Source organism: Pipistrellus hanaki (genome assembly GCF_964339955.1).
Source record: "Pipistrellus hanaki genome assembly, chromosome: 5".
Taxonomy (NCBI): Eukaryota; Metazoa; Chordata; class Mammalia; order Chiroptera; family Vespertilionidae; genus Pipistrellus; species Pipistrellus hanaki.
In genome coordinates this window covers 73699584-73726451 of record NC_140507.1, presented here as the reverse complement: position 1 = coordinate 73726451, position 26868 = coordinate 73699584, and the positions used below count along the sequence as shown (strand labels likewise).

General features: G+C 45.4%; 1 protein-coding gene across 2 annotated transcripts in view; it reads left to right on the top strand.

Moving 5' to 3' along the window:
• The window catches only part of LOC311622459 (scaffold attachment factor B2-like), a 39885-nt gene that overhangs the window by 12622 nt on the left and 395 nt on the right, over window positions 1–26868 (top strand). The window contains exons 8-20 of one of the 2 annotated variants that reach the window (XM_084883669.1): window positions 89–138; window positions 567–667; window positions 4752–4901; window positions 4992–5104; window positions 8594–8724; window positions 10108–10199; window positions 13428–13564; window positions 15174–15446; window positions 16448–16588; window positions 21318–21360; window positions 22356–22486; window positions 26238–26338; window positions 26512–26578. In XM_084883669.1, the coding sequence (XP_084739795.1) occupies window positions 89–138; window positions 567–667; window positions 4752–4901; window positions 4992–5104; window positions 8594–8724; window positions 10108–10199; window positions 13428–13564; window positions 15174–15446; window positions 16448–16588; window positions 21318–21360; window positions 22356–22486; window positions 26238–26338; window positions 26512–26578 (1530 nt within the window). Of the gene's footprint in view, window positions 1–88; window positions 139–566; window positions 668–4751; window positions 4902–4991; window positions 5105–8593; window positions 8725–10107; window positions 10200–13427; window positions 13565–15173; window positions 15447–16447; window positions 16589–21317; window positions 21361–22355; window positions 22487–26237; window positions 26351–26511; window positions 26579–26868 lie in introns of both variants that reach the window. The other variant, XM_084883668.1, reaches the window with a different exon arrangement.

The window sequence follows — 26868 nt, the reverse complement described above, 5'->3', positions numbered from 1 at the left end:
AGGTATTCAATTTTAGCACACATTATATTTTTAATTTAGTTCTCTTTTGCTTTTTTCCTGCATGGTTAACATTAACTTTTGTCTCTAGTTCTTTTAAGGAAGAAAAAGATATAAAGCCAGTCATTAAAGATGAAAAAGGTATGATTTACGTGGTGGGGAACCACCTGTGGATCCCTTGGCGTAGCAGGGAGGGGCCTGAAAATTGCCACATTCTGGAATTTATAGTGAATCTTGTGACAACCCTATTTTCCATTGAATAATGTAACAAGGGTTATAGAAACTGCTATCTTGGTTGAGATCTGATCATTGAAAGACATTTCAGTTTGTAATAACCTGTACAAGATTACTCCTCAAGTAAGAAAACTTGTTTTTCCCGTCCAAATTTTCATCTCTGTCCTCTGTGTTGGCAGTAATTAAACTCTTGAATTAAAAGAGTTGAAATTGAAAAGAAAAAATAAGCATTGAAATTGAATGTGGTTAGGGTTTAAGAGAGAGCCACATTTCAGGAGTGGTCATGGTTACTATAATTCCTGGTGGCAAAGCATAATCTTCTCTCTCTACTTCAGGTCGTATCAGCAGCAGTTCTGGTAGGAATTTGTGGGTCAGTGGACTGTCCTCCACAACTCGAGCAACAGATCTGAAGAACCTTTTCAGCAAGTATGGAAAGGTATGCTCTCCCTTATGTCTGTCTTGCTACCCAGCCTCAATTTAGCATTAAAAAATATACTCAATAAAAATATATTTTAAAAAAAATATATATATATATTCTCTCTCTCTCTCTCAAACCCTGTTGGTGTGGCTCAGTAGTTGACTGTCAACCTAAGAACCAGGAGGTCACAGTTCAATTCCTGGTCAGGGCACCTGCCTGTTTGCAGGCTCATACCCCAGTAGGGGGCCTGAAGGAGGCAGCCAATCAGTGATTCTTCTTTTTTTTTTTTTTTTTAATATATTTTATTGATTTTGTACAGAGAAGAAGGGAGATACAGAGTTAGAAACATCAATGAGAGAGAGTCATCGATCAGCTGCCTCTTGCACACCCCCTACTGGGGATATGCCTGCAACCAAGGTACATGCCCTTGACCGGAATCGAACCTGGGACCTTTCAGTCCGCAGGCCGATGCTCTATCCACTGAGCCAAACCGGTTTCGGCTAATCAGTGATTCTTATTATTGATGTTTCTGTCTCTTCCTTCCTCTCTGAAATCAATCCATAAAAATAAAAGGCTAATATGCAAATTGAACAGCAAAATGACTGGTTGCTATGATGCATATGACCACCAGGGACAGACTCAATGCAGGAGCTGCCCCCTGGTGGTCAGTGCGCTCTCACGGGGAGCAGGGGGACCAGTCAGCAGAAATCTGGCTCACCGCCGGTGAGCACTGCGGTGGTGGGAGCCTCCTCCACCTCAGTGGCAGCTCTAAGGATGTCTAACTCCCAGCTTAGGCCCGCTCCCCGCTGTGCATGAATTTCATGCACCAGGCCTCTAGTAAAAATATATACTCGAGTTTAGAACCCTACTTCATGCTAATTTTATTGTTGGTCATTTATCATTTAAGAAAAGACTGGAGGAGGAAATTCTCAAGGGGGAAAACCTACCTTGTTTTTGGTTAGTGTGCCTTTTTTTTCTGTTTGAGAGTGGTTAACAGACAAACCAGATAATCATGATGTAGAACACTCTGCAGGAAACCTGTGTAAATATCTACAATCTGAATGTTCTTGTGGTTCTTTCTAACCTCTCTTCAAGAAACTGCTATATCTTTTGGCTTATAAAAAATTTAAAGCTGGCATGCTGAGGGTTTTTTCCCTAACAATAAGTTAAGTGTTGCCTTTTATATCTTACTAGAGGCCTAATGCACAAAATTCGTACCCTTGAGGAGGGGGGTATCCCCCAGCCTGGCCTGTGCCCTGTCACAGTGCAGGCAGTGCAGTAGCCCCGCCATTGATTGCCGCAAAAAGGTAGGCCTGAGCCGGGGCCCTGCCTACATGCTGTGCAGAGCCAGGAGGCTGAACTCACAGGCAGGCTCAGTGCTGCTCACATAGCGTCAAGCCCACCCGCCCACCTGCGCATGCCCACTGTGGGCACAGCCTTCTTCTGATGGCCTGAGGGCATCACGGCTTGAGGACCACTTAGCCTTTTATTAGTAAGAATAGCGTCTTAAGTATAAAATTTAAAAATAGAATGTGCTGGAGGTTTACAAATAAATCACCTAATATGCTGATATTGGGGGTAGGCAGAAAATAATAGTTATAAAACTTTCTAAGGAACTTAAAGGACTTTTAAAGTGAAAATTATTCTGTTACTTTGGAATTAGGAGACGAGGCAATCCTTTTATAAGCCATAGAGACTGCCCTGGTCTCCAGGTGCCTGTTGGAAGTGGCCCTCTGAGGGGGAGGTAGGGGACAGTGCCTCGAGGAGTTGAGAACTTGCAGGGATTCTAGGCAGAGTTCCTGAGGCTGACTCTCCTGGCCGCTCAGTCATATCTTTGCTCAGATCCATGTCACCCAAGTAGGTATTGGTGAATACATTAGTAATTTAGGCAATATGCATCCAGAAGATGCATTCAAAAGGTCTTGGAAAACTATTCAGCCGTAACCTCACTTATTTTGTTGACCTCTTTCTGAACTCAGGTACTGATTATAAAGCCTAAGCAAACATATAAGTTCCCTGTCATAGATCTTACAGACTGGTAGGAAAATCATTTACAAAGTAAACACATACAACACATTGAACAAATATGTTAAGGAAAATTACAGCATGCAATCATATGGTACGAGATCTAATTTAGATTTGGGTGGTTGGTTCAGCAAAGCTTGCTGAGGAAGCCATATTTAGGGCAAGACCTGAATGATTGGAGTTCAGCATGCCTGTGGAACTCAGCTCTGGGTAAAGGAAGGCCCAGTGGTGGGACAAGGCTTTATAATTTGGATGAACTCATCAAAGGCTACTGTGCAAAGCTACAGGGCAGAGTGCAAGGGGAAGGAGTGGGGAGACAGCTTCTCATGGTACCTGCCCTTATTTCGGTTTAACTGTCATTGGAAATGATGCCCTTGCAAGGATTATTAGTTTAATGGAAAGATCAAATGGCCCCATAATTGGCTAAGACCCTTGAGCTTCAGAAGAAGTAAGAATGCAAAGCTGCTCTGCTCTGAGAACCGGCACTGTGTCTTCAGCAGAGGCTTCTTTCCCTTTGTCCCAGGATCCTTCAGTGTGCGGGCCAGTGCTCTATCCACTGAGCCAAACCAGCTAAGGCTAACCCAATCATTTTTTATTGGATACCAGGCATTGTGACTTTTACCTTGTGAGCTAGTTATTCTTATATCCCTGCAAATGTCCCTGAGCTTTTGCTGGGGCACAGTTCAGTCACTTGCTTGATCAGTGCAGAGGCCTGCTGTTAAGTTTGTTAATCAGGCCAGAGCTCAGGGCTAGCTTCATCCGCTCCTGGGCAGCATCCTTCTGAGCACTCAGCCCAATGCCCATGAATTACAGGCTTTTCTGTCCAGCCCTTGGGTTCATTCTGGGGGAAGTGGGCCTTGTAGCATTGAGCGAGCCCCGGGGATTGTTCCTTCTGCTTCTTAGGTGGTCATCTCCCCAGCCTTGGTGGTTTTCTCACACATATGCGCCACTCAGGAGGACTCTGAAATTCTCTGCAGCTGTCTTACGTGTCTCTCCGTGTGGTACTATGATTGGTCACTGCTTTTATCTCCTCAGACTCTGACCTGTGCTCATCTCAGGGATACCAGCCCCCTCAGTTCCTCCTCCCTGCCCAGGGCCTACACATCTAGGCAGTAAGAACGGGCAACCATAAGGCTGTTTCCACTGTTGCAGGTGTCTCCATCCTGTGTAGCCTGGTGCGTGGTGTCTGAAAACCCTTGTTGCCTACATTTCCTACCGTTTTTTAGTTTCAGGTAGCAGGAGAGTTAATGGTTGGTTCTCTGTGCTGGCTCTAAAAGGAAGTTTCTCTGCATCTAAGTTTCCTAGCCTTGGTTCACATGGATCGGGGTGCATTTCTGAGTATATATTCCCTCAGCTGTCCATGGATAGAATGGAATTAGAGAAAATGATCTGAGTGGGAAGGGCTTTTTTTTTTTTTAATTTATTGATTTTTTATAGAGAGGAAGGGAGAGAGATAGCTAGAAACATCGACTGGCTGCCTCTTGCACACCCCCTACCAAGGATGTGCCCGCAACCAATGTACATGTCCTTGACCTGGGACCTTTCAGTCCGCAGATCGACGCTCTACCACTGAGCCAAACCGGCTTCGGCGGGAAGGGCTTTTCGTTAACAAGTTTTCAACTCTTTTTAGCTCTCCCTGTTTCTTTTTCGTCACTGGAGAGCTGATCTTGTATCAAAAGCACTTGTATTTTGATAGGTCAATTATTTTTAATAACTAGGAAGACCTGACAAATCCTGGAGAAGTAAAAACGACTATAAATGATTTTTTTTTATTACTTATGCATATTTATTTAGCTATGGTCATGGGAATTATCCCAATTTTCCATAAAATCCTCTTGACCCTGCTGCAGTATCATGGCATAAAAGACTCAAAGTGCCACTACACAAAAGGACAAAGGGTTTTGTTTTCTTTTTGGCCATGATTTTGGATAATGTTTGGGAACATTTTATGTTGATGGCCAGATGAAAGATACCAAATGTCTAATGAAAATGATTTTGATGATCAGTTAACTGCTAGTAATTTTTTACATTGTGTGATTATTTGTATGAGAAAATAAGAGTGCCCTTTCCCATGAAGGTTGTTGGCGCCAAAGTGGTGACCAATGCCCGCAGTCCTGGGGCTCGGTGCTACGGCTTTGTCACCATGTCTACATCTGATGAGGCTACAAAATGTATCAGCCACCTCCACAGAACTGAGCTTCATGGAAGAATGATCTCCGTAGAGAAGGTAAGGCAGTCCTTGCCTGTTCTTTCTCATGGACTTTACCTGGGGGAAGACCTAGTCCATGAGCCATTTCTATCTGCATTATATTTTTAGGCCAAAAACGAACCTGCTGGGAAAAAGCTGTCCGACAGAAAGGAGTGTGAAGTGAAGAAGGAAAAAGTATCTAGTGTTGATAGACATCATCCTGTGGAGATCAAAGTTGAAAAGTAAAGTAATTTTTAAAAAATATTTTTTAATTGATAATCAGAGAGGAGGGGAGAGGGAGATAGAAACATCAATGATGAGAGAGAATCATTGATTGGCTGCCTCTGCATGGCTCCTCATGGGATGTGCCGTTGACTGGGCATGTGCCCTTGACTGGAATTGAACTTGGGACCCTTCAGCCCGCAGGCTGATGCTCTATGCACTGAGCCAAACCAGTTTTGGCTAAAGTAAATTTTTAAATGCTTTTTCTTGGGATGATGGCTGGGAGGAGGGCAGGTGGCAGCCATAGGGTCACTCAGGAAACAAGCACGTGTCCTTTGCATAAACAGCCTCACCAGCTTCTCAGTTACATCACCCCACCAATTGCCCCACAGATAGCCTCTGATCACGAGCCAGGCCTAGGGACCCTACCCGTGTATAAATTTCGTGTACCAGGCCTCTAGTAAAAATATAAAAATAAAACTGGCCTGGCTGGTGTGATTCAGTGGTTGAGTATCCACCTATGCACCAAGAAGTCGCTGGTTCAATTCCCCATCAGGGCACATGCCTGGGTTTTGTGCTTAATCTTTAGCAGAGGGTGTCAGGAGTCACTTGATCCATGTTTCTTTCTCATCAATGTTTCTATCTCTTCCTCTCCCTTCCTCTCTCTCTAAAAGACAGAACTGCCTTTGTTTTGTTTTTTTAATCTTTATTGTTCATATTATTACAAATGTTCCTCATTTCCCCCCCCACACACACATTGTTCCTCTCCACCAGGTTCCCACCCCACCTTCTGTCCTTTCCCCACCCTCCATTTTCCTCATCCATAGGTGTACAGTTTATCTTCAGTCTCTTCCCACACACCCCAGAGAGGATCGTCAGTTCACTTTTCCCTGAGAATCGTCAGTTCACTCCCCTTCCATACCTCTGATTCTATTATATTCACCAGTTAATATTGTTCATCACATCAGATTTTTTTTTTTTTTTAATTCCCTTGGTTTTTAGATTCACTTGTTGATAGTTACGTATTTGTTGTTCATAATTTTTATCTTTATTTTCTTTCTCTTCCGATAGAACCCCTTTCAGCAATTCATATAATTCTGGTTTGGCGGTGAGGAACTTCTTTAGCTTTTTTTTATTAGTGAAGCTCTTTATCTGACCTTCGATTCCGAGTGATAGCTTTGCTGGATAGATTATCTTTGGCTGTAGGTTCTTGCTATTCATCACCTTGAATATTTCTTCCCATTCCCATCTGGCCTGCATGGTTTCTGTTGAGAAATCAGCTGACAATCGTATGGGTGCTCCTTTATAGGTAACTATCTGCTTTTCTCTTGCTGCTTTTAATATTCTTTGTCTTTTGCTCTTGGAATTTTAATTAGGATGTGTCTTGGTGTGGTCCTCTTTGGATTCCTTTTGTTTGGGGTTCTGTGCGCTTCCTGGACTTCTAAGTCTATTTCTTTCACCAGGTGGGGGGAATTTTCTGTCACTATTTCTTTCAGTATGTTTTTGGTATCTTCTTCTGGGACCCCCATAATTCTGATGTTGGTTCGCTTGAAGTTGTCCCAGAGGTTTCTTACATTATCTTCAACTTTCTGGATTCTCTTGTCTTCTTGCTTCTGAGGAGGAGTGTCTTCTGGCTCTTTATGTTCCAAATCTTTGACTTGATTCTTGCAATCTTCCATTCTGTTTTTAGGACTCTGTATAATATTTTATTTTCAGACCATGTAATCTTTATTTCTTGTTGATCCCTTATTATTTCTTGTTGATCCCTTATTATTTCTAGTTGATCCTTTTTCATATCTTCATAGGTCTCGTTTATTTTATTGGCCTTTTCTAGGAAATTCTTGAAAAACCTTATAAGCGTGGTTTTGAACTCTACATCCAGTCGCTTTTTGTCCTCCATTTCTTTCATTTGTGATGTTTCCTTGTCTCGGCATTTTCGCAGCTTCCCTGAGTTACTAGCCTTAAAAGTCTCTGTGCTCAGCTTGGATGGGGCGGAGTTTCAGGGTGGAGCCTATAGCCGTGGCTTCCGAGAGCCTTGCCCTATGAGGCTTATGAGTCTCAGTGTTCCTCAGTGTCCTTTGGTACTCGCTGCAAGCACCTCTGAGAGAAAGGTGCCCTAGAGTTTTGCCCACTACCAAACAGTCTAGGCTCTCCCCCAGTGAGCCTGGAACTAGGGATCAGTTCAGTTGGAAGTGGGATTGAAAGTGGGGTTCAGAGCAGTCTGGAGCTTTTGTTTCCTTCCTGCTAGGGCAATCCAGTGGCACAGTCAACTGTCCGTTCTCTGTGCGCAATGTGCGCGCCTCTGGGACTTCCTTTCGCCACTCCCCTGGGTTTCTGCCTTACAGCCCTGGCTTCCTCTGTATGAGCCTGGGTACCCAGGGTCTGGCCTAGAACTGGGGTTCAGTGCTGTCGGAACTGGGGTTCAGCACAGTCCAGAGCTTTTATCTCCTTCCTGCTAGGGAACGTCAGCCAGGCACTCACCCACATTCTTCTTCGACTCCGTCCTCTCCATTGCACGGAACGTGTCTCCATACCTTAGGCTTTTACATCTCCTCTGATTTTCCTTCTGGTTTTCTCTTTCCTTCTCGTTGTAGAATTTCCAGTCAGTCGACTTTCCTGTAGTTCTGGATAATGTCCATTTTGTATTTTAGTTGTATTTTATTGAAATTGTTGTGTGAGGCTGCAGTTAGGCGTTTACCTATGCCACCATCTTGGATTTTCCCTCTACTCCAGAACTGCCTTTGGTTGAAATGTTAGTTTTCATATTTGCTGACATATTACACAGCATTTTATTTTATTTTTAAATATGTTTTTTTATTTCAGAGAGGAAGGGAAAGATAGAAACATCAATGATGAGTGAGAATCATTGATCGGTACCTCCTGCATGCCCTACACTGGGGATTGAGCCCAAAACCCGGGCATGTGCTCTGACTGGGAATCAAAATGTGACATGGTTCATAGGGCAACGCTCAACCACTGAACCACTCTTGCTGGGCTAATAGCATTTTAACTCCTCCAAGTATGCAGATATTGCCAGGTACAAGTGTTAGTGGGCAGGTGGCTCACTGCTTCATGTTGTAGGAATGTCTGTTCCTGGTAGTGTACCTCCATTCTATATCATACAATACCTATTTGAGGAAAATTTTTTCCAACAAAACTTAATATTCCACATATACAAAATGTTTCAAAATGAGACATTTGAAAACAGTTTTTCACAAGCATTCTTCCATCATGTATATGTGCATACTTATCATATATGTAAGTGCTTCTAGCATCTTGGGAAAACATCCTCATGAGCTTGCAGTTTTCTCCTGCATATTTTGAGATGTGACAGATAACTTAAGTGGGAATAGGGGCTGTGTCTGAAGAGGGGAATATTATCAGTTTTCAAATAATTCTCCCCATCCATTTGCTGCTGGCCTGGTTGGTTTTGTGCATCAATCTGTGCGAGCAGACTGCTCCTATTAGAGACTCAGGAACTCAAGTTTGATAACCATGTTTTTACATAGAACTGTAATTAAGAAGGAAGAGAAGATGGAGAAAAAGGAGGCGAAAAGGCCTGAAGACATTAAAAAGGAAGAAAAAGACGAAGACGAGCTAAAACCAGGAACTACAAATCGATCCAGAGTCACCAAATCAGGTGATTAGAGACTAGGTGTTCTTGAGGGGGGAAGAGTCGTTCACAATGGGCTGGTGGGTGTCATAGTAGATCAAGTAAGTGCAGCGAGCTTTTTAGTGACTTTGCCTAGTTTTGCTGCTTCTAAAAAGCCATTAAAGCAACAGAGCCTCAGGTGATGAGGTGGCTTAAAGGAGTTTCTACACAACAGCAGAATGCAGAGATGTTCTGGTCAGTGATTTAGCTTTACTGGCAGCTCAGTGACCTGGGTTCTTATTTTTTCTGAGTCTTTAACAGAAAAGAGTGGGGGTTTGCCAAGGGGGTGTCCTAGTTCTTGTAACTAATTTAGTACAACTCTATACGTGTGTAATCTTATTTTTCTTGCCTGTATGGTAAAGCCAGATCAAATGATAAACAGAAAATGAAAATCTCATGTCTGTAGACTGTGGAGGAGCGGTTGTACTTATAGTGTGCCACCTCTGTTGTCATTTTATAAAAATTTCTTTCACTCAGCATCTTCATATTTGCGTGAGGTTCCACAGAATGTTTTGTGGCAACAAAAAAAAAAAAGAACACCAAAAAAACAAAAAAACAAAACAAATATCCATCCCCTCCCCTTCTCAAAAAAGAAAACCAGAAACAAAACCTGACCATCTGGAGCATTGGGATTTGGTGCAGTGCATTACAAGTTAGATCTTAATCATTGGGGTAATTTGCCAGCAGTCTCCTGAGGAACGTGTTTTTAAAATGCTCCTGGAGTATTGCAAATTTCCCTAAATCCATGGTGGTTCTGGCAGTTAGAGCCTGCTTAGCTTGTTGTGAAGAGGAAGAATTGGTGTAGAACCTTTATTGCTACAGACAGATGAAGGGAAGCCCACTCGTGGGGGTGGGGAGGGGCTTCCTCGGAGCCAGCAGTATCTAATTCAGGCACAAGAGCCTGGGTTATGCAGAGCATCCCACAATGTGTGGTAGGAATAAAAATTGAAATTGGTTATCCTGGAGCCACTAGGATTGAGTATGAGGGGCAAAGGACACAAGCCTACAGGTGGAATGTCTTCGTGTACATGTTGCAGAATGCACTTTGTCTCAGATTTAAGTTGTAAGATGCAGGCAAGTCCATTCTAGATGAGCAAAGACATGTTTCCGCCCAGTGTAGTCCTATTGGTAGTGCTTCTTTTTCGTAATCCTTGCTAGAGGATACTCTTTCCTTTGGTTTTTGAGTGAGTGGACGGAAGAGAAAGACAGAGAAACATCAACTTTTATATCATCATGAAGACAGGGACAGGACACAAAGGCTTTAGCATTAGCATTAGTCACTTGACAGCTGCGGGGCAGGGGCGGCAAGAGCCCCCAGCTGGCCTGTGTACATCAGCACATTTTCACAGATTGCTGTGTTTTTTCCTGAAGGAAGCAGAGGAATGGAACGGACGGTAGTAATGGATAAATCAAAAGGAGAGCCTGTCATTAGTGTGAAAACCACAAGCAGGTCAAAAGAAAGAGTGAGTATTGCTTCTGCCATCTCAAGGCCAGTCGTTTTTTATTTGCATTTATGGAAACAACATTGTTCTGCCTTTAAAATTTTTAAGAGTTCTTTGAAGTCCTTGGGAGGCATATTGTTAACTCTTTAGATTATGCATAGAAACATGAAATTAGATTCTCGAACTTACTTCAGAACAGTGCTTATCCATGTTTGCTTTCCAGAAATGTGTTTGCCCTTCTTTGATTCTTTGTCAGGTTATGCCATCTTTTAGGACAGTGGTCCGCAAACTCATTAGTCAACAGAGCCAAATATCAACTGTACAATGATTGAAATTTCTTTTGAGAGCCAGATTTTTTAAACTTCTAACGCCAATTCTTCAAAATAGACTCACCCATGCTGTGGTATTTTGTGGAAGAGCCACCCTCAAGGGGCCAAAGAGCCGCATGTGGCTCGTGAGCCGTAGTTTGCCAATCATGGTTCTAGGAGAATTGATTGCCAATGACAGAGCTGGAAGGACAACACCCAGGCTTTCCAAATCGGAGGCAGCTTCTACTCTTTTGGCTAATCTAATAGCAGTTTATTCATTTTCTTTAGTTGATTTTCTATTAAATTAACCAAAAAGAAAAGTGGAGTCCACTCTAAAACTGACTGTCATGTTATCAAACAAGAAGTTACATTGCTTATTAACTTAAGCACATAGGTGGACAAGCTAGCGACCTCCATTTTATCTGTTTCCCAGATTAAGATTCTAGCTAATATGTTAATGAGGAGAGCAACACTTTTTCAGTGAATACACTTTTTATGATTCACCCAAGAATACTTTGTGTTGTTAAGACTTAAATTTTAAATTAACATTTAAATTTTATAGAGAGCAGTTCCTAATGCCATTTTTTCTATGGACTACATGGAAATCATAAAATACAGAGAAATAAATAAAAAAGACCCATAAACTTACCACTCAGATAACTGATGTTAAAAAAAAAAGATGTAGTAGTGATGTAAATGTGATTAAAGCATTCAGATATTATAAGAAGGCACAACATAAGCACAATGGAAGCCTCTTTTCTGCGTGGGCTCCTCACACTTCTTTTTTTTTTTTTTTTTAATATATTTTATTGATTTGTTACAGAGAGGAAGAGAGAGGGATAGAGAGTTAGAAACATCGATGAAAGAGAGACATCGATCAGCTGCCTCTTGCACACCCCCTACTGGGGATGTGCCCGCAACCAGGGTACATTCCCTTGACTGGAATCGAACCTAAGACATTTCAATCCGCAGGCCGATGCTCTATCCACTGAGCCAAACTGGTTTCGGCACACACAACACATTGTATGTGCTCTGAAACACCGCCACGTATGGGTTCAGATGACTTGCTCTTGGACACCTTTTGTGCATAACATACTGAGATATACAGTGCTACTTTCTAATTTAATTTTGAAATTATTGTAAATTCACAGGGAGCTGTAAAGAATAGGACAGAGGTCCTATGTGTCCGTCACCCAGTTTTGCCCAGTGGTATTATTTCCTGTAACTGTAGCACAATATCAAAGCCAGCAAGGTGATGTCGACGTACAGTGTGTGTGCAGTGCTAAAACATTTAATTGCTAGTGTAGATGTCATGCTATTGAAAACTGCTGTGGGCAGCCTTCCTATGTCTGCCTCTTGGCAGACTTGCAAACACCTGTCAGTGGGATTGCTAGGTCCAAAGGTGTATGTGTGTTGCTCTTTGTGGTGGATGTTATCAGGTGGCCTTCAGAAAGTTACAGAGGATGCTGCCATTCCTGGGGTGCAGAGCTTTAGCCGAATCACCAGTAGGTGGCGAGGCCATGTTATGACCAGGAGTACAATTTGAGGACTGCAGTGCCTGCTGGTCTCTGCACTAGATCATATCCTTCCCCCAGAACCTAGGGTGGCTGTCCCTCCTCATTCCCATCTGCGGAGTGTGTGATTACACTTTAAGCTCTGCCCGTCTCATAGGTGAATGATGTTTTGGGGGTGCATCTGTCTTCTATTTGAATGTCCCTCTCTATTCCCCCAGCCCCCACAATCTTTTTTTAGTAGAAGAGCTGGTTCTAATCTTTGCCCATCTTCTTTCCAAGTAGCTTTGTCTTCATTGATTTTTTTTTTTAAACCCCTTGTGTGTGCTAATTAAGAAATTAAGCTGAACAGCATTTTCTTTTAAGATTTTTAATTGATTTTTAGAGGAAGAGGAAGGGAAAAAGGGACAGAGAGAGACACACATCTATGTGAGAACAAAACATTGATCAGCTGCCTCCTGCATGCTGCCACCAGAGATTGAATCTGCAGCTCAGGTATGTGCTCTGACCAGGAATTGAACCAGCACAACCTTTTAGTGTACAAGATGACACCCTTAACCAACTGAGCCACACCGGCCAGGGCAGAGGAGCTTTTTAAAAATGTGGTGTCCCAGACCCTGTCCTGTGTAGGAGGCCCTGGGTTCTGGGATATGTGAAAGCTTCCTGGGAGCGTCTGATTGGTGGCCAGTCTTGGGTGTCTCAGCCTCTGAGAGCCTTAAAGATGTTAGTTGTCCATCATTGTTTTCTACCTTATGCCGGAAACAGAATAGGCAAGTCACCCATTAATCTTATCTACATTATTGGGAGTGAACTTTACAGTACAGTACCTTGTACTGTATTCTGTTTTAAGGCTGCCTGCTTGAGCCCTGACTTAGCACTTGAGAAGTGAAAGATGTAGTCCTTCATCTTACTGTCCAAACAATTGCCCCCTCCCCCCCAGTGAATGAAGGGGCCATGTGGCTCTGCTACACTAGAAAAACTGCCTGCAGGTTTCCTCAGGTTCCATCCCATCTTTTCTCTTCCCTTAATATCCTTTGCTTACAAGGTTTAAAAGCCAGACTAGAGGGCCCTAGCTCGGTAGGCCAGTTAGAGCATCGTCCCGACACACAAAGGTGGTGGGTTTGATCCCCGGTCAGGGTACATACAAGAATCAACAGGTGAGTACATAGATAAGTGGAACAACAAATTGATCTTCCTCCCTCCCTCCTTTCTCTCACTTCTCTAAAAGCAATTTAAAGAAAAATTAAAGACAGATTATGGGGTGAGCAGTGTGACTGGGATGTGAAATGAAGCGGCCTGTGCTGGGGCCTCCATGTAATCTGAGTGCCACAGAAGAATCTTAGCTTAATCCAGATAATGTGTATTTCACTTTCATTGTGAATTTGTTGTAATCATTTTTCTGACATTAATCAACCAATTTTGGTGAACAGAGCTCCAAGAGTCAGGATCGAAAATCCGAAAGCAAAGAGAAGAGAGACATGTTATCATTTGACAAAATCAAAGAGCAGAGGGAGCGAGAGCGCCAGAGGCAGTGGGAGCGGGAAATCCGAGAGTCGGAGAGGCGGCGGTGAGTGGGCAGAGCAGGCTGCTGGTCTGCTCTGGGGATGGTTGTCCTTTCTCCCCAGTGAGTCTCCTCTGTAGCCTGGGCTTGCAGGCCATCTTGTGTGTTTCCCCTGGGGCCAAAGGGACAGTATGATATTCATCAAAAGCCCCCCCTTTTTTTTTTCCAAATTGAATTATTTGGGTAACATTGGTTTATAAAATTATATAGGTTTCAGGCATACAATTCTACAGTACATCATCTGTATATTGAATGTATGTTCACCATCCCACCATCAAAAGCCCATTTCTGCTGAGCAATTCCTCTGGCTGACGGTGGACCCTGGCCTGTGGAGCTCACCCAGGGATGGCTTTGATGGAAGGGTCCCAGGTGTCGAGGTCTAAGTCTTCCCTCTGGAAATGTACATAAATAGGTGAGATTTAAAAATAATAATAAGTGAGATTTTTTTTTAAAGGCAACCAAGGAATGTGGCAGTTTTATTGGCGATGTTACAGGAGTGGCCTCTTCACCCCTGGATGTCTGCGGTTATGGCCTTTTCCGGCAGCAGGGGTCGCAGTCATGTTCTTTACCCTCTCACCTTTCATTAAGAAGATAGTCTATTGGAGGAAGCCTGTCATTTCCACTTCTGTGTTCTGCCATATCATTTCAAGACATTCAGAGCCCCCTGACATTCCTTCCAGTGTTGTTCCATGAAACAAAAGGTTTACATCATGGTGTTTGGAGAAGTTTCTTGAGCTAAAGCAGATCACATACAACCCTCTTAAGTTATGCTACCTTTGCTTTTATCTGAAGTCACGTGATTTCAGCTCCTGCCTCTGTCACTTTAGGAAATAAAAGCACGTTGAGACGCCCTTTGATCCCATTCGGAGGTATTTTGCTTCCAGCTTGCTCCTGCTTGGTTTGGAGACTCTCCAGGCACTGGTAGAGAGTGAGAGAAGCGACAGCATGTTCTCTTCTCAAAGAGAGGGGTGGTCCCAGTCTCGGCTCAGCTTTTGGTGTGCCGTGACCCAGGACATGAGACCTTGGTTCCAGCTTCCGGTGCCAGGCCAGCATACAATCGCCTCACTAGCCTTTGCCTATCCCCACACCTTCCTAGGTCTATTCAAAATGACCCTCATTTCAAACTACAGTGTTTTTAAGGGGAAGATATAGAAAAGAGGGGGCTCATTGACAGCATTAATCTACAATAGAGTACCTCTTTACCCTCGGGGAAAGCTACCATAATTGCTTCTTAAGGGTTTTCTCTGTATACACAGCAGTTACCCTTTGCTTTTCTGACTTTTCTCTACCTTACTGATGTGTGCCTTTATTTGGGGGCCTTTGAGCCAAGTCCTCCTGGCCTGAACCTGAGCCCTCTGTCTCCTTGCTGGTCCCCCTCCCAGCCCACCTGTGTCTTTGCTTTTTTGAGAAAGGGAAAGTTTGGACATTGGGGCTTCTGGCTGTTCTAAGCAACTTAGTGGGAGTGGGTAAGCACCTGCCGCCTATAGCCTGGCCCAAACCAGTGAGCATCCAAGAAACCCAGAATGGCCAGGTGGAGGTATCCTGGCCCCCTTGGAGGGCAATGCCTCAGTGGCCAGGAGCCTCCCTCCAGAGTGGCCTTGCTGTGTCCCTGCAGAGAGCGCGAGCAGCGGGAGCGGGAGGCCTGGAAGGAGAAGGCACGGCTGCACCGGGAGCGCATGGAGCTCGAGTGCCAGCGTCACCTCCTGGAGCGGGAGCGCATGGAGCGGGAGCGGCTGGAGCGAGAGCGCATGCGAGTGGAGCGGGAGCGCAGGAAGGAGCAGGAGCGCATTCACCGAGAGCGGGAGGAGCTGCGGCGTCAGCAGGAACAGCTACAGCAGCTACGCTATGAGCAGCGGCAGGGCTTCCGGAGGCCCCATGACGATGGGCGGTAAGGATCCAGCCCACCTGCGGCCTAGAGGTGTGGCCTCTCCTCCCGTTCCGGAGCTGCTTCGGCTGCTGTCCATCTGAGTGCTGGAGAATCAGGGCTGTTTAACACGAAATTTGGACACCTGTCCAGAACTCGTTGCCCTCACCACCAGGGGTGTGTGTAGTTTGATGTCAGACTCTCCTGGCTGTGCAACGTTCTCCCCAACTGAGTTCATGGAGAATCTTGATAGTTCCAGTGCTGAAGGGTTTGTGATGCTTCCGCTTAGGCTGTGCCATTATTTGCACTGATTCCTGGTGGAGCATCACCACCCTCCAGGTGCTGTTGCAGGAGATGACCAGGCGTGCATTAGGCCCTCATTGGCCACGGCCGCCACTCCACGTCGTGTCCTTGTAGGGGGAAAGGCACAGAGTTGGCACTGGGGAGAAGGATATTACCTTCTGTTTTAAAAGTAGGCTTATTGGTCTCTAGCTTCTCTGAGCTGCTTAATTGTCAGTCACCCATTACCTCACCACCCATGAGCCTAGTTTTCTGGTAAAAATCAGGAAGAAGATAATTGGATGCTGTCCTAAGCTGTATGTAGTTCACTATCACCCGATCTAATTCCTTTGCCTTTTGCATAAATCTCAGGGGGAGGTTCAGGTTATAGAAGATGGGAAGCTGAAAACGTGGCACCTCAGAATACCAGTCTTGAAGAATCAAGTATTTTTATTTCACTTGCATTTGAACTCAGGTGGGGATCAAGGTATTAACAGCGTTATGACACAATTAGCTGACAGCGGTCCGATTTTCAGAATTGTCAGATGAGAATACTCGTGCCTCTTGGCAGTTTTGGGAATATTAATTTATCCAATCAAAGTGATAGTGGTTGAATGTTTAGCGATTAGCCCTGCAGTACATTTTAAATGATGCTGGGTCTGGAGAGAGAGCTCCCCTTCCTACCTTCACTCCCTTTTTTCCTTTGTTCTCTTTCATAAGTAAAATTTCCCTCCTTTTTAAAACAGGCGAGATGATGCCTATTGGCCAGAAGGAAAACGTTTGGCCCTGGAGGACAGGTACCGCCCTGATTTCCCTCGGTACGATCACCGCTTCCACGACTTTGACCATCGAAGCCGAGGCCAGTACCAGGACCATGTGGTTGACAGGTCAGTCCCCCACCCCCTTTTTGCAGTAGAGACAGGTCTCCCTCTGTTCTCTTAATGTATGATTTACTTGTGATGTGCTAGTGGGTAGGGTTTGACCAGCCACACATGGGATTCAGAAACGGGCCTTGAGCAAAGTGTCAGAATCATGGCCAGTTATGGCATCCGGGATTTGTCTGGCAAGACGGTCCCCCAGACCTCATTTCATCCACTGTCCTTTGCGGGGAGAGGATGAATGGGGCCCTAGGCAGGACCTGAGCCTCAGAATTCCCCAACACTCAGCTCTCTTGGGGGTGGCCCAGGCTCTGGGTTTCACACCTCCCTGGTGATTCCTCCCTGTCCCTCAAGTCAGCACCAGCCCCCAGGATTCACTATCACCTTAATTCCCTTTGCCTTTTTTTTTTTTTCGTTGATTTTTTACAGAGAGGAAGGGAGAGGGATAGAGAGTCAGAAACATCGATGAGAGAGGAACATCGATCAGCTACCTCTTGTAAACCCCCTACTGGGGATGTGCCCGCAACCAAGGTACATGCCCTTGACCGGAATCAAACCCAGGACTCTTCAGTCCCCAAGCTGAAGCTCTATCCATTGAGCCAAACCGGTTTCGGCTCCCTTTGCCTTTTGCATAGGGACGAGGAAGCAATTAATATGTAGAGATGAGAGAGAAACCAATATGGCGGCATAGGTAACCGCTTAACTGCACCCTCACACAACAATTTCAAAACATACAACTAAAATATAAAGTGGACATTATCCAGAACTACAGGAAAGTTGACTGACTGTTAATTCTACAACAAAAAGGAAAGAGAAAACCATAAGGAAAATCAGAGGAGCTGTAATAGCCTAAGGTACAGAGACATGTTGCGTGTGCGGAGAGGACAGAGCCAGAGGGGAGGGGCGGCTGAGTGCCCGACTGGCGTTCCCTAGCGAGAAGGAGATAAAAGCTCTGAACTGTGCTAAACCCCAGTTCTGACAGCACTGAACCCCAGTTCAGTGAGACCCTGGGGATGGAGAGATATACAGAGGGAATCTGGGCTGTAAGGCGGAAGCTCAGGGGAGCGGCGAAAAGCAGAGCCCCGGAGTCGTGCACATTGGGCGCAGAGGACTGACTGTTGACTGTGCTGCTAGATAGCTCTATCGGGAAGGAGACATAAGCTCCGGACTACTCTTAACCCCACCTCCAACTGCACTGAACCCCAGTTGCGGGCTCGTTAGAGGAGAGACTAGACTTGTCTAGTAGCAGGCGAAACTCTAGGGTACCTTTCTCTCAGAGGTGCTTGCAGCGAGTACCAAAGGACACTGAGGAAGACAGACTCAGGAACCTCATAGGGCGGGGCTAACCGGAAGCCCAGGCTGAAACTCCGCCCCATCCAAGCTGAGCACAGAGGCTCTTGCATTTTTCCAACTCTAGTCGAATTAGTCTGTCTCCTAGTATAGGTACAGCTGATCCTCCCACCCTACCAACTCAGGGAAGCAGCGAAAATGCCGAGACAAGGAAACAGATCACAAACGAAAGAAATGGAGGACAAAAAGCGACTGGATGTAGAGTTCAAAACTACACTTATAAGGTTTTTCAAGAATCTCCTAGAAAAGGCCAATAAAATAAGACCTATGAAGATAAGAAAAGGGATCAACTAGAAATAATAAAGGATCAACTAGAAATAAAGAATACATTCTCTGAAATAAAAAGTATTATACAGAGTCCTAAAAACAGAATGGAAGATTGCAAGAATCAAGTCAAAGATTTGGAACACAAAGAGCCAGAGACACTCCTCCATAGAAGCAGGAAGACAAGAGAATCCAGAAAGTTGAAAATAGTGTGAGAAACCTCTGGGACAACTTCAAGCGAACCAACATTGGAATTATGGGCATCCCAGAAGATGACAGAGAGCAAGATACCAAAAACATATTGAAAGAAATAGTGACAGAAAACTTCCCCCACCTGGTGAAAGAAATAGACTTACAAGTCCAGGAAGTGCACAGAACCCCAAACAAAAGGAATCCAAAGAGGACCACACCAAGACACATCATAATTAAAATTCCAAGAGCAGCCGAAACTGGTTTGGCTCAGTGTATAGAGCTTTGGCCTGCGGACTGAAAGGTCCCTGGTTCGATTCCAGTCAGAGGCATGTACCTTGGTTGCGGGCGCATCCCCAGTAGGGGTTGTGCAAGAGGCAGCTGATCGATGATTCTCTCTCATCAACGTTTCTAACTCTCTATCCCTCTCTCTTTCTCTCTGTAAAATATCAATAAAATATATTTTAAAAAATAATAATAAATAAAATTCCAAGAGCAAAAGACTAAGAGAGAATATTAAAAGCAGCAAGAGAAAAGCAGGTAGTTTCCCAAGGATCACCCATACGATTGTCAGCTGATATCTCAACAGAAACCATGCAGGCCCGATAGGAATGGCAAGAAATATTCAAGGTGATGAATAGCAAGAACCTACAGCCAAAAATACTTTACCCAACAAAGCTATCACTCAGAACCGAAGGCCAGATAAAGAGCTTCACAAATAAAAAAAGCTAAAGGAGTTCATCACCGCCAAACCAGAATTATATGAATTGCTGGAGGGGGTTCTTTAGGAAGAGGAAGAAAATAAAAATTATGAACAACAAATATGTAACTATGAACAAGTGAATCTAAAAACCAAGGGAATTAAAAAATCTGATGAATAATATTAACTGTTGAATATAATAGAATCAGAGGTAAAGAATGGGAGTGGATTGACAATTCTCAGGGAAAAGAGGAGTTGGGGGTGCGGGAAGAGACTGAACATAAACTGTGCACCTATGGATGAGGACAATGGGGGGGTGGGGAAAGGTCAGAAGGTGGGGTGGGAACCTGGTGGAGGGGAAAAAAATTGAGGAACCTTTGTAATATGAACAATAAAGATTTTTTTTTAATTTCTTTTTTTTTTTTTTTAAAATCAATCTTTATTGTTCATATTATTACAAAGGTTCCTCATTTCTTCCCCCCTCCACCAGGTTCCCACCCCACCCTCCGCCCCCTACCTATCCCCCATTGTCCTCATCCATAGGTGCAGTTTATGTTCAGTCTCTTCCTCCCTCCCTTTCCCCGATAATAAATCCCTTTTCAGATAGTAAATCAGTTACTTAGCATTTTCTCATATCAATAATACCTCCACATGCCCAATGATACATTTCACACAAAAGACATTTCCAAATAGGTCAACCAGCCTCATCCAGGCCCCACCCAAGGCACTCACAGATCAACACCCCAGCCCTATACTAACTCAACACATCCAGATCTAAGCCTTCATCACTTGATTCAGCAGACCCTCAAGTTCCCACAAAAGTTTCCAGCCATGTCTGAGAGGCAGCGTTGGGCAGGAGCAGGCGAGGAGCGAGCTGTTCCGGGCCTGGCTGCTCCGGGCCTGGCTTCTGTTGCTCTGGTTCGTTCCACAACCAGCTGCTCCGGGTCTGGTCACTGCCGCTCCCGACCTAGTTGCTCTGGACTCCGGGCCTGGTAGCTCCCAGCCTGGCAGCTGCTGCTCTGGGCCTGGCCGCACCCGACCCGGCTGCTGCGGGCCTGGCCGCTCCCAGCCTGGTAATTTCTTTATTAATTAAGGTATTACATGTGTCCTTATTCGCCCTTACCCTTAACATTTTTTTATTTTATTGATTTTTCACAGAGAGGAAGAGAGAGGGATAGAGAGTTAGAAACATCGATGAGAGAGAATCATCAATCAGCTGCCTCTTGCACACCCCCCACAGGGGATGTGCCCGCAACCAAGGTACATGCCCTTGCCCAGAATCGAACCCGGGACATTTCAGTCCGCAGGCCGACGCTCTTATCCACTGAGCCAAACCGGTCCCGGTTGAACAATAAAGATTTATTTTAAAAAAGGATATACGGGAAGAACTGAGGAAATGTATATAAATCCTTAGTTAATAACAGTAATAATAATAATAATAATAATAATAATAATAATATACAGAGATGAGGAAGCAGTTCTTGAAGAGGTGTGACCTGCCTAAGCTGGTGAAGGCAGAGTGGGCAGGAGGGTTTACTGACAGGTGTAGGTTTCTTTGCCAGCAAACTACAGAGAGAACTGACCAGACAATGGGGGGCAGTTCTCACTGGGCCTTGTTTGTGTTTTGCAGGTCAGGGTGGGTTTTCAGCCAGTGTTTTTTCTTTGCCATGCCTGATTTAACGAGGACTAGATTAGGAAGACAGCCCTCACCTTTCCAGGTGAAGAGTTCTCTCTTTTTGAGAGAAATCCCATTGGGCTCCCCTGGGCTGCATATCCTGGAGCCATTTCACATTCATTAGCTCTCTGGAAGGGAAAGGAAAATGTGGCTAAAAAGCTACTTATTTAATTCATTGTGGCTGGAGTTGGTTTGAGATTTGGTGTGAATCAAATGTGTTGAGTAAGAGGTTAGGTTTCCCTGTTACCAGGCCATAGATAAGTGAAGCCTTAGCTTCATTCGTGGGTGTCTGCTTCTGAGACCCTTCCCTCCGGGGTATTTCAGTAAAATTAATATTTCTACCTTGTTAGGATCTGACTTTACTCCCACCCCCAGGGAAAGATGTGAGCCTGCTTTTTTTTTTTTTTTTTTTTTTTTTCTTTTTTTTTTTTGAGGCAGTTCTTCCTTGGGGAAATAGAATGAGGACCCCAATTGTGGCTTTTGTGGGACCTGTAGAAATGTTGTATGGTACCATCAGCTGCCATTGGAGTTAGATTCTTTTATTTATTTATTTTTTTCAGGAGGGAGGGCTCAAGGACAGTGATGGGAGAGCGAGACGGACAGGTGAGTAACATCCAGACATTGGGTGCTGCTCTGTGTCTGGGTGGGCGGGGGAGCAGGGGCACGGCGCTCTGGAGAATAAGTAACATGCAGAATTGCTTGTTTTCTGATAAGTGGAGGCTTTGTTCAGATGCAAAGGGCTTGTTCTTGTTTCATTTTATCTAGCAGAAACTGCAAGTAGCTCTTGTTGCCAGCTTGCTTAGAGTGCCTCTGAGTCTCGGGACTGTGGGTACCCCAGATGGGGCTTAGTGGCCTGTCAGGCGGTCATTTAGCCCATGTTTGGTGGTGGCGGGAATCCCTCTGTTTCAGATGCCTCCGGGGTGGATCCCAGTGCCTCTAATCTGCTGATACCTGGTGAGGGATGCATAAGGTGTCAGTTCAGAAAATAGGGGAGCCTGCCAGGAGAAAGACAGGGGACAGGCATCGGCAGCATACGTAGTTCTTCAAACAGTAGTGTGTGTTCCAAGAACAGTAGACCAGCTCCATATCACGGCCCAGACGTGCTGGATTCCTGAGCACAGAACTGGTTGGCCAAGGCACTGAAGTTCTCTGCTGCGCTTGCCTCCAGTGTCAGCTACTGAGGAGCCGTGCCACCTCCATAGATTGAGGACAAAGGAGGAAGTCAAGGGGACCTCCTGTTATCAGCAAGGAAGACTCTAAGTGACTTTTCTCAGTGGACCTCACAGGGCCAGAGAGGCTTGTGCTGGCACTTTGTGTGGCACCAGTGATAGAGCTGTAGGGACTCTCAGTTCTCAAGCAAGGAACAAAGAGCTCTGCCGTGAGCTCCTCAGGTATCGTCAGGGTCGCAAACAGAGCATCCAGAAGCTAGCAGGATTCAGAATGGGCCTGGGCAGGCCCTCTCAGAGTGGCCAGAGGCGCTGTGGCACACCCTGGCCCAGCCCGCAGTGTGTATAGGTTGACAGGCCTTCCAGAGGTGAACCTGTACAGGCCTGTAGGGAGTGAGATGGCTAGAGTCGCTCTGTCCTTCTGCCTTTCAGCACTACTCAGATGACCGCCACGGCCACGGAGGACCACCAGAGCGCCACGGCCGGGACTCTCGGGATGGCTGGGGGGGCTACGCCTCAGAGAAGAGGATGAGTGAGGGCCGGGGGCCACCACCTCCACCCAGGTTAGTGGGCAGCCCATGATGGCGGTGGGCATCTTCCCCTGGCTGGAGGCCCGCCTCTCTGAAAATGAACTGGCTGTGTGCACCTTGCCAGGTTGCCTGCATCACCCCAGTTATGAACATCTGTATCACAAGGCCCTGCCTGCTGAAGGAGACATCCCTGAAGCCTTCCTTAGATTTCTCCCCCTAGAGTCTTAGGCTAGCGATTGAGAACCGCTAGCAGGATCGCCTAAGACCATCAGAATACACAGATACCTACTTTAGGATTCATTAACAGTAGCAAAATTAAAGTTATGAAGTAGCAACGAAAATAATTTTACGGTTGGAGGTCACCACAACACGAGGAACTGTATTAAAGGGTCGCGGCATTGAAAAGGTTGAGAACTATTGCCCTTGACAGTAGAAAAGCTTTACTCCCCCACATCCACACCCTCCCCTCCCCAAAGTTTTCTTTAGGAATTTTGAAGGCCAGCATCTTGGATACCAGAAGGTTCTACTTTATCTCTCTTGGGGTTTCAGGGGTTCAGTCTGATAGATTAATGCAAAGTGTGCTTTCCCGAGCCACCTACTTAGCACTCAGTGTACATTTAAACCATTTTCCTTAAGTACCTGTGGGAATATAAATGAGAGAACTCTCTTTCTCAGACTGTCGACAGCCCTGAACAGCCTCACTGCATGATTGGGTGTTGTCACCTGTTGGCAGGCATTAGAAACTTTCGGGTGTCACTTTTGGGGAGCAGTTTTGCATTTGCCCTCACAGATGTGTTGGGGGCTCTGGTGGATTCCTAGTTCTTGCCTCTGAGCACTTGTCAGCCCAGTGGCCAGTACACTTGTCATTCTAGATTCATCCTTGGTCTTATCATTCCTGGATAGTCATTTTTAAAAAATATATATTTTATTGATTTTTTACAGAGAGGAAAAGAGAGGGATAGAGAGTTAGAAACATCGATGTGAGAAAACATCGATAAGCTGCCTCCTGCACTGGGAATGTGTCCGGAACCAAGGTACAGGCCCTTGACCGGAATTGAACCTGGGACCCTTCAGTGCCCAGGCCGATGCTCTATCCACTGAGCCAAACCGGTTTTGGCCCTGGACAGTCATGATGACTGCTGGTGCCCTCACACTGGGACCATATTTGGATTTTAATCTCACATAATTTCTGTTTGAAACATTTTTTTAAAAATATGTTTTTATTGATTTTAGAGAGGGGTCAGGGAAAGGGATAGAAAGAGAGATTGGCTTTTTCCTACATGACTCCCTACTGGGAATAGAGCCCACAATGTGGGCATGTGACCTGACTGGCAATCAAGTAGTAACCTCTTAGTACATTGGTTGATGCTCAACCACTGAACCACACCAGCCAGGCTCTTTTTCAAATAGCTTTTTTGACACATAGTTCACATGCCATACAGTTCACCCATTTAAAGTGTACAATTTGCACTAGCCAGTTTGGTTCAGTGGAAAGAGCATGAGCCTATGGACCAAAGGGTCCCGGGTTTGATTCTGGTCCTGGGCACGTATCTTGGTTGCAGACTCCTTCCCGGCCTGGGCCTTGGTCAGGGCTTGTGCAGGAGGCAACCAATCAGTGTGTTTCTCTCACCTCGATGTTTCTCTCTTTCCCTCTCCCTAAAAATCAATGGAAAAATATATTTGGGTGAGGATTAAAAAAATAAAGTAAAATCTACAATTCAGTGGCCTTCAGTATGTTCATTACAGTCTATTTTAGAATATCTTCACACATACAAAAAAGACTTGCCCTAGCTGGTTTGGTCATCCAACATAGCGTTGGCTTGTGGACTGAAGGGTCCCAGGTTCTATTCTGGTCAAGGGCACATGCCTGGGTTTCAGGCTTGATCCCCGGTAGAGTAGGGGGCATGTAGGGGGCATGCAGGAGGCAACTGATTGATGATTTTCTCTCATCAGTGATGTTTCTCTCTCTCTCTGCCTTTCCCTCTTCCTTCTCCTTCTTCCTTCTCTCTCTCCTTCTCCCTCCCCCCCACCTTCCTCTCTGAAATAAATAAAAATATATTTTTAAAAAATCATTTTCCATCCCCTCAACCAGCCCCTAGCTATCACTAATCCACTTCCTGTTTTTCTGGATGTGCCTATTCTGGACATTTCACATAAATGGAGTCAAATTTTTTGTGGCCTTTTGTGTGTAGCTTCTCTCACTGTGCATCATGATTTCAAGTTTCATCCACGTTATAGTGAATGACAGTGCTTCTTCATTCATTGTTGTTTTAATTTATTGCTTTGAAAGAGAGAGAGAAACATTGTTGTTCCACTTGTACATTCATTTGTTGCCCCTGATATGTGTCCTACTGGAGATTGACTTTTCTTTTCAGATTTATGAGTTTACTAGAGGCCCGGTGCATGAAATTTGTACACTCAGGGGATGTGACTCAGCCTGGCCTGTGCCCTCTTGCAGTCCAGGAGCCCTCAGGGGATATCCAACTGCCTGCCACAGCCTCTGCTCTCGCCAACCATGAGCCTGGCTTCTGGTTGAGCAGCACTCTCCCTGTGGGAGCACACTGATCACCAGGGGGCATCTTCTGTGTTGAATGTCTGCCCCCTGGTGGTTGGTGTGCGTCATAGTGACTGGTCGTTCTGCAATTGGGTCGATTTGCATATTAGCCTTTTATTATATAGGATTTGAGCCAAACTAATGACATATGCTGGGAAACTAGAACTCAAATGTTCCCGCTTCACTCTTTTTCATGGTCACATAATGTTCCCCAGTATGGATGGATCACTTCTTAGGTATCCAATCATGAGTTGAAGGACAAACACTTGGGTTATTTCCGTTTGGGGACTATTATGAATTATGCTTTTATGTAAAGGTTTTTGTTAACATATGTCCCCTTCCCTAGACACTTAGGAGAGGTGTTGCTGGTTCCATGGTCCCTAGAAGGTGAACCTTTAGAGGAACCACTGCTGTTGTTTCCCCGGAGGCTACCCCATTTTCGGTTCCCGCTAGCGGTGTGAGGGTTCCAGTTTCTCCACATCCTCACCAGCACTTGTTACAGTCTGTTGTTGTTTTTTATTGCTTTTTTTAAAATCCTGACCTGAGGTTATTTTTCCATTGATTTTTTTAGAGAGAGGGAGAGTGGAAGGAAGAGAGGGAAACATTAATATGAGAGAGACACACCGATTGGTTGCCTCCCACACACACCCCAACCAGGGCCGGGGATTGAGCCTGCAACCCAGATACATGCCCTGACCAGAATTGGACTCCTGACTGGAATCAAACCCACAACCTTTCAGTCCGATGGTCGACACTCTGTCCACTGAGGCAAACCTGCTAAAATTGATCTTTTTTGTATTTTTTGTTTGTTTTTGGTTTTTTGATAGAGAAAGGAGAGAGAGAAACATCAATTTGTAGCTCCACCCATTTATGCATTCATTAATTTTTTCTTGTATGTGCCTGACAAGGGATCGAACCCACAACCTTGGTTTATCAAGACAACATTCTAACCAACTGAGCTGCGTGGCCAGCGCCTGTCTGATAAGGGTCATGGCGTAGCTGGGATGGGGGTGCATCTCAATCATCTGGTTGAGATGTTACTGATGCTGACCACATTCTTGTGTGCTTACTGGCCATGCGTGTACCTTTGGAAAAGTGTCTGTTCCCATCTTTGCCCACTTCCCTCAGAAACAATCGGTACAAGGTGTGAAGGCTGAAGCCATGGCACAGCCTTCTCTAGAGGCACACTGGGGTGTATCTGCTTCCCCCCCCCCCCCCCTTTCGGTACAGGGGTGGACGTGACTGGACGGAGCACAGTCAGAGGCTGGAGGAGCACCAGGAGCGTGCCTGGCCAGGCATGGTAGACGCAGGCACGGCAGGCCGGGAGCACGGTAGGTGGCTAGGTATGGGCTAACTACTGCCCGCGGGGGGGGGGCGGGGGTTGCTCCCAGGAAGGGTTGGCCAGTCCCAGAACTCTCCATGGGCCAGCTCGCCCCCCCTTCCCCCCAGCTTTTCCAGAAACTTCCAAGAAGCGAGTGTTTGCAGACTCTTTCTTCTCTTCCAGGTGCTGAGAGGGGCCTCTCCGGGCCCTCAGCCACAGGGCACGTGGCCAGTCGCGGTGGACTGTCAGGGTAAGAAGTTTTGTCCCCCGATAAAATTGATTTGTTCCTGCTTCTCACTTCCTCTCCCTTTTGTGCATGTTTGATCAACTTGCTGGGTTGAATGGTTTGAAAACAAGTCCCAAAAGCAGCTCTTGGTAACTAGTGCAAATAGCGCTCTCCAGGGACCCGGAATGTAGTCTGTAGTTATGCTGTTTCTCACCTGGAAAAAGCCATGCGGGCTCCGAAGGCTGCAGAGCTGCGTGCTGCCATGTGATGGTGAAAATGTAAAGCATTTCAAGGGACAAACGTGTGCCTTTGTT